The sequence below is a fragment of the Cucurbita pepo genome, unplaced genomic scaffold (genome assembly GCF_002806865.2).
Source record: "Cucurbita pepo subsp. pepo cultivar mu-cu-16 unplaced genomic scaffold, ASM280686v2 Cp4.1_scaffold006242, whole genome shotgun sequence".
NCBI classification, from domain to species: Eukaryota; Viridiplantae; Streptophyta; class Magnoliopsida; order Cucurbitales; family Cucurbitaceae; genus Cucurbita; species Cucurbita pepo.
The window spans coordinates 1-605 of NW_019652197.1; the positions used below are offsets into that span (position 1 = coordinate 1).

Consider the following 605-nt stretch of genomic DNA (forward strand, 5'->3'; position numbering starts at 1 on the left):
GGACCATCTTTTGAGTCAGTGTACCAATAGAACAGGCCTTCATTGATGTCCAGGCACAGTGCAAGGGATAGATACATATAGAGGCATGGCCTCCAGACATTGGGTATCTTCAATGTCATCCACATAGCCTTCCCTGCACTGACAAACTTGTCACTTACCTGTCTGTAATTGAAGTTTGGCATATGAGGTTCATTCAGTAGAACTCCAACCAATAAGACAAGCCCTCCAGGTATTGCTAACAAGCCATACACTCCCTATCATGGAAGGGAAAAGTATGTGAATTTTCCATGAAATGAAAGAATCAAGCCTTGATGTAATAGAGTTAATATAATAGGGAACCTTGGGGCCTATCAGATGAACAAAGATACCGCTAATGGAGAAGCCAAGTAATGCTCCAATGGAAGAACTCAAGGCGCACAAGCTTTGCAAATCAGCTGCAAGGGTAGGATGAAAGCTGCTGTTCTGTGCTACACAAGCATCAATGGTGACATCTGCAATGGCTACTCCGGCACTTCCCACGGTTAACAACAATATTGCGAGTGGAAGATGCAGCTTTTCGAGTAATGATAGTGAAAGCAAGGAGATTACACCAAGAAGACCTGGAA

The 605-nt window shown here is 43.6% G+C and overlaps 1 protein-coding gene across 1 annotated transcript; it reads right to left on the bottom strand.

Annotated features, from left to right (window-relative positions):
• Nucleotides 1-5: 5 nt before the first annotated feature.
• LOC111787161 (probable folate-biopterin transporter 2) lies at nucleotides 6-600 on the bottom strand (the record flags this gene model as incomplete). The annotated part of the gene is made up of 2 exons (XM_023667273.1): nucleotides 6-254; nucleotides 340-600. Coding segments are annotated over 2 exons (510 nt in total), but the record flags the coding sequence as incomplete, so codon positions are not given.
• Nucleotides 601-605: the final 5 nt, after the last annotated feature.